Here is a 6,759-nt window from a genome sequence, read left to right as displayed (position 1 = left end):
AATTCTGATTTTCTTTTTGTGATATTATAATTCACTTTTTTACTGGACTGAAAAAATCAAGGGAAAACACTGCCATTTTTGCCTTTAAAAAGGTTGTCGTTGTATTGTTTCTGGTAACGTCATATGGGTGTTATTGCACACATTCTATATAAATTCCATGTGATCATACTGCACTGCCCTATAGCTCTAGTGTTCGAGAAGATGGGGTTACTTCCCTTTGATTTATCACCGCTGTACAACAAGCCAGTCTTACTATATGTTTAAACACTCACACACTTCATTACCACTCTCCAGCCAGTCAGACTAATCTGAAAGCCATGACTGACATTATTCAAAATAATTGGCATGGTTTTGTTATTTAGAAATCATATGGATTTTTCATAATTCTTTGAAATATTTCCCCCCTCCCCCCNAACCTTTCATTTAGGCCAGGTAACGTAACAAAATCAGGATGGTTAATAGATACATTTTTCTTTCGAGATGTCTGCTAGAGTGTGAGAAATGAGGGAACATAAGTGTGAAAAGCAGTTGTGCATGATTATTAGGAGTGTGTGAGAAAGTGAGTGCGTGGTTATGAATGTGTGAGAAAGTGAGTGCATGGTAATGAGTGTGTGAGAAAGTGAGTGCATGGTTATGAGTGAGTGCGTGGTTATGAGTGTGTGGTAATGAGTGTGTGAGAAAGTGAGCGCATGGTAATGAGTGTGTGAGAAAGTGAGTGTCCATGACCACGAGTGTGTATGTACAAGACAGTAAATCAGAATCTGCATGTGAAACTTTTTGAGAAAGTAACTTGGCATGTATGAGGGGCTGAGAGGCGAGTAAAAGGATGTATGTGAGAGTGTAGGGGCAAAAGTGAGAGAATGTGTGAGAACTGAGTGATGATGTCGTGTGAGAACATAATGTGTGTATGACGAGCGTATTCAATTATCACAGATGACACAAACATTTTAAGTTTTTAAGACATTCGGTTAAATTATAACAAGACAGATTAAATTAAAAACAGAACTGATTAAATAAATGGAAGAACAACAATGAAAAGACTGCAACCTACACAAGTTATAGCAAATTAGGAGAGGTAACGAAAGGCATGTTGATCTGTAAATCAAATGATAAAATCAACTGACAAGTTATTTACAGGTACAAGACATATATTTACAGTTCAGTTGAAACTATAAACTTACAGGTAAGAAAGAACTAGTCTTCAAGATGTCAGGTGTTTAGCTCACTGCTATTGTCTTTTGTGTTCCGATGTATCTACTGTTGTCTTAAAACTTAACAAAGTTGGAGTCAACATGATAAAATAATTCAAACCAATAAGGAGAAACGGAAATCATAAGGTAGATATTTTTATTATTATTTTATTTTTCAAAACCCACTCTGGATTATCATATAGAAAAATTTGTAGTCTAGGTGATTGTATCAGATAGTGATAGATATTTGCTGTTTGTACACAATTCAGTCGAAATTCTGTGACAAAACTTATTTTTTCGTCAATATTTTTATGATTGTAGATACTCACAGTAGATAAGCAAGAACACAGTTCTGGGCAAAATTAGTAAGAAATATTCACCAGAGAAAACATTCCAATATTAGAAAGAAATATCAATTCATGCAGGTTCAACTAGATGTTTGAATCAGGTACAAACTATAAACTATTTAAGTAAAGACACCTGTTCAATACATAAAGACAACAGTTCGATACATATAAAACATGTGTTCTCTACATTTATAAAACACCTGTTCAATATATATGAAAAACACCTCTTCATTATATATAAAACAAGTTTTCAATGTGTATATAAAACACTGATTCAGTACATAAAAAACACTGTCCAATCGTGCATACATAAAACATGTGTTCAATATATATCAAAAACACCCGTTCAATGCATATAAGATGTGTTCAGTATGTGTATATAAAACACCTGTTTAATACATATAAAACACCTGTTCGAGACATTTTAAACACCAGCTGTTAAATGCATATATATAAAAAAAAATCGGGAGAAATTAATCAGTTTCCATCCGGTGAATGTGGTTCCTACTAAAAGCCGAAACACTTGACATCGTGAAGAGTGTGAGGACATTGGGACTCAGATCGAGGACACTGTCTGTAGACTAGGTAAAGGAATATTTGGGGTGTTACACAGTGTGATTATAACATCACGTTTTATATATACGTATGACGTCCTTAATCTCCTGTCGACATATAGGACACAGGCCGCCCTTGCGCTGTTTCACCTGTATTGCACATTCAAAGCACATGCATAGATGTCCACACATGTAGAGTGCGGCGTTCACTTGCCGCTCGTAACACACAGTACATTCGTCGCGCACCTCGCTATCGCCGTTATCCACAATGTTTGGTGTATTAGGCGTGGACACAGGTTGTTTCTGGACATTGTCCATCGGTCCCGGTGACATCTGAGCCAGGGTGGCTGCCGGTACACTGTAGCTGCGCAGCATGTGAGGCTGTGGATTCTGATTGGCTGGCACTCCTGATTGGTCGACATTTGCGTGGGTCATGTTTGCGAGGTTCTGTGCTTGTGGTTGTTGATCCCGGGGAGGTAACATGACAGTTAGGGAGTTTTGGGCCCCCAAGTATGAGGTGGATCGGGGACGGGGCGGCACAGGCGGTAAGTGGACAGTGGTACCTGTAACAAGGTAACATAAATATCAGGTCTCGAACAAATCAATTGTACCACGTTCTGAAATTTTCCTAAGTTTAATTAACACCTGTACCTGTGTATACCTGGATATTTTCGCCCAGTCAAATTTTCGAAAAAGGTGCAAATCAAACTTCAGCGAAAGTTTCTATGTATATTGTATTGACCTCAGCATTGGTCTAGAGTTGTATATTATCCAATTATTATATATATCACTATGACATATATATGTAGTAACTTTGTATTAATGTAGATTACTTACTTACTTAGGCTGAGTACACATCTTATATAGAAGTGTTACACACCATCACACACACCCTCACACATACAAGTTGTATGTGTGAGGGTGTGTGTGTGATGGTGTGTGTGACATGTAGGCATGTGGGTATGCAAGTATGTATAAGCTTGAGTAGATGTTTACATATTTAATTATTATACATTACCCGAAGTAATCATTCTACTCTCTGAATATTGTGTAATACTACCATCAATGCTTTCATGTTAAGATCTATTTCTCTTTATATATATACATCACTGTCTATGATATCTATTATTTACTTTATTCACTTTGACTTGTATATATGTGGTACCTATTAGAGAGGACTTATATAGGCTTGTCTGTTGTCCAATCCATATGTTATCTAAACAATAAAATTTGTTGAAATGAAATATTATCCAATCTCTTGCAGTTATTTTCAAATTTTCATTTTTTTTCTACCATTGTACTGGAGTATCAAATTTTCCAGATTAAGGAGCAAAGGTTTATCTCAAAATGAAGGCATCTTGAAGATTAAAAGTTGTTTAGACTTCAGAGATCATCTTTTATTTGTTCAAAGTTGGGCTACTTCACACAAGTCTAACACTTGTTCATATGCTGGATGACTTACCCAAAGGGCGTATTTTCTGGACGTTTCCGTAGACATCAAAGAAGATCCAAAGAGGCAGCGTCCTGTCTACGTGAAGAAGGGTGCTTACTCGCTGGTTATTACGGGAGTACCTCAGCTCTCCTGAAACATCCAATTGTCACATGCAGATAGATGAAAGAGTCATTCATATCTAAAGATATTTGGTTGAGAATTCCACTTATGGGTTCATAATTAGATATTCAGTACATAATATAGACATTGTAGGGAACTTAATGAGTCCTTAAATGCTAAGTTTGTTTTGAACACAAAAAGGAATTGAAAACTTATTTTGCTAGCTTTTGAAAATGTCTGTTTCCTTAGCCCCAGTTTCATCTGGCTCCAGTTTCCTCTGGCCCCAACGTTAGACTTAAGATATCTTGACAGATAGATGTCTGACATATCTGTCAAGAGGTCTAATTCTGGTGTCAGGGCCAGAGGAAACTCAGATTACTCAGGCAACTGTTTCCATGCATTGTCAAGCAAAGAGCGCAAATGCATTTGCACCCGTTAGGTCGTCAGTCCTTCGTTTCAAATTAATGTGGAACATTGATATCTTCTGATGGAACAAGCATAGAAATATTAATGAAATGGCTCACTTAGCGAATTTATTGTTGTCAATAACAAATATGATGTTAGCCTTCAGCTCAGGGTACATAAGGTCCTGACAGCGAACATGAGACCATGTACCCTGCCAAAGACCTGTATAACTAATAATATGCATTGTCGATTTCATGTTTGCTTTGTTATCATATGATGCAAGAATATAAGAGACTCAGACACTTATTTGCTAGTAGAACATAGGACGTTTTTAGTGGTAGGGGTGGGTGGTAGTATTATCCGATACATTTCTGTGAGTTTTAATCCCGACTCATAACCCTGAGGATGAAATGACCTTTCTCTACCATACTAGAATGAAAACATTTTTTTCTTTAAATTAACTCATTCACCCCTGAAGACACATTTGAACTCTTCCAATTCAGAGGATGGAATAGTTCATTATGAAATTTCAGGGGTGAATGAGTTTTAAAAGCATTTATTTGTGAGAAATTGTTGATATATTTTTAAGAAATTTTAATATTCCTGCCAGCGTCCATGTTGGACATATTGTTATTTGATTGTATAGGATAACATTATGTATCAAGCTGATTACTTAATTAGAGCACCACATCTTCAATGCAGGGCTGAATAATAATCATCTCTAATTTGTATCATTACAATTAGGTCGACACCATGTGAAATACCATGCAAGATAAATGTTTGTCTCGTATGGATTTACAACAGTGCATATATATATATATATGCTCCCAATTCAAACATCTCAATGAACAAGAAGCTGATCAGTACCAAGTCACACCTTAGTCATTGTATGTTACTATAACTAACTCAGTAACTTCAATTACACAGCCTGTAGGTACAGACTTCCTGCAACAGACCCCCTAATTACACGCCTGTTGGCCCCTATCATTAACATCCCATACAGATCCCTATCAGCCTATACCAAAACATTGAGCTACAGATCCTGCTGAGTCAGCCTTGACTCACTTCTCTCCGAGACAATGTACCTGTGCTTTACTGCTAGTTATATGACATCATCATCACTTTTCCCCCTCCCCACCCACAACTCGTAACACCTATCAGCTTATCGGAACATGTGGGAAAGGACTCAGGTAACCTGTGTATCTTGACCTAGTGCCAACTGCTTCTCAAAACAAACAAATTCATCCGAAATACATGATAACTCCCTTTGGGTGAGCTCATTATCACTTCGTGATCATTATTGCTAATCTGGACCATTTTTGCCTCAGAATAATCTATGCTTCAATATCATATGTGCTATATGTTCGGTGTAATTTTTCTGCCTCACACAAAACAGACTACGCACTATATGCTTATACAGTAATATCAGGGCTAGACAATAAGGGTAGCCCGATGTCTTAGACTACAGAGGTAGTCAAATCTCCAGCTGGACTAGTGGTTCTAAAAACCACTAGCCAGATTGACTAGTCAAAAGGACTTAAGGGGTTATGGGTCATTTTTGGCCTCATTAAAAGTTAAAAAAAAATCAATTTGAATTTATGGACCAATTTCTGTTATAAACATCATATTTGTTAATTGGGGCTATCTTCCTTGGTGCAGATATTTCCCAATGACGTGCGTACATAGATGCCCTACCATAGAAACAAAATTGCGTTGCTATGCAGAAATATCCAAAATATGGTGTTTTTGGACAGTTTAAGCATGCAGAAATGAAAGCCTCCGCATGTGATAAAACAATTACTTTCGAAGAATGAACACTGGTGTGACAATGTTGAAGCATGTCAAATGTTTATTTGTTTGTTTCATGCGTAGGCTTTCAACAATTGAACAGTGTTTAGTTTATTTCCTTCAAAATGGCACATTTTCATCCAAATAACACACAACAGACGATATTCAAACATTTTGTTATGAAAATGCAGGTCTATGTATCTCTTTGTAATGCCATATCTCCTAAACCAGTTTTTGAAGGAATTTGAAATTTTATATTTGCGTACTTCATTTATTCCAGATTACGAATTTAACAACTAATTCTCAATCCCGATGAGGCCGAAAATAACCCTTAGCACCCCTATAGTCCTTTGATATTGCTTATCTCGTTGAATATTATTGGACTAGTGGAATTTGCATTTGGACTAGAAACAAGAGGCCCAAGAGGGCCTGTATCGCTCACCTGAATATTTAAGCAGTCATAGCAAAATATTCTCATTAAATATTATATTGCACTAAAAATATTTCCCTCGCAAACTTTGTTGGCTCCATCTGTTGAAACTACCAGCAAAATATTATTATAAGATTCTATGCTTTTTGATTCTTCTTCAGAAGTTGCTGACATATTTTTCCCTGTGATCATGTAAGTAGGTCAATGTCATTTTCCTTCTCAAATTGGTTAGCTCTATTCCAAAAAGCTACCAGCCAAATCTTATGAATCCATTCCTTTTAGTTCTCAAGAACAAATCCATTAAAATGTTGTTGACCTCTGTGACCTCTAAAGTAGCTTATAGGTTGAGGTCATTTTCATTTGCAAACTTTGGTGAGCTCTATCCCGGGAAGTCACCAGCCAAATATTATAATTTTATGCCTTTTAATTCTTCAGAAGAAGCTGTTTGAACTGTTTGACATATTTGAACGCTGTGACCTTGAAAGTAGGTCAA

The 6,759-nt window shown here is 36.6% G+C and overlaps 1 protein-coding gene across 4 annotated transcripts in view; it reads right to left on the bottom strand.

Moving 5' to 3' along the window:
• Positions 1 to 419: 419 nt before the first annotated feature.
• LOC110459161 (protein neuralized-like) overlaps positions 420 to 6,759 on the bottom strand; it is a 74,825-nt gene continuing 68,485 nt past the window's right edge. For all 4 annotated transcript variants that reach the window (XM_021511278.1, XM_021511279.1, XM_021511277.1 and 1 more), the window contains 2 exons: positions 3,554 to 3,673; positions 420 to 2,654 (listed from right to left, as the gene is read on the bottom strand). In XM_021511278.1, the coding sequence (XP_021366953.1) occupies positions 2,164 to 2,654; positions 3,554 to 3,673 (611 nt within the window). In that variant the 3' untranslated portion in view covers positions 420 to 2,163. The remainder of the gene's footprint in view (positions 2,655 to 3,553; positions 3,674 to 6,759) is intronic.

This window comes from Mizuhopecten yessoensis, unplaced genomic scaffold (assembly GCF_002113885.1).
Source record: "Mizuhopecten yessoensis strain PY_sf001 unplaced genomic scaffold, ASM211388v2 scaffold9977, whole genome shotgun sequence".
In the NCBI taxonomy this organism is placed as follows: Eukaryota; Metazoa; Mollusca; class Bivalvia; order Pectinida; family Pectinidae; genus Mizuhopecten; species Mizuhopecten yessoensis.
This window is presented reverse-complemented; position numbering and strand designations above follow the sequence as displayed.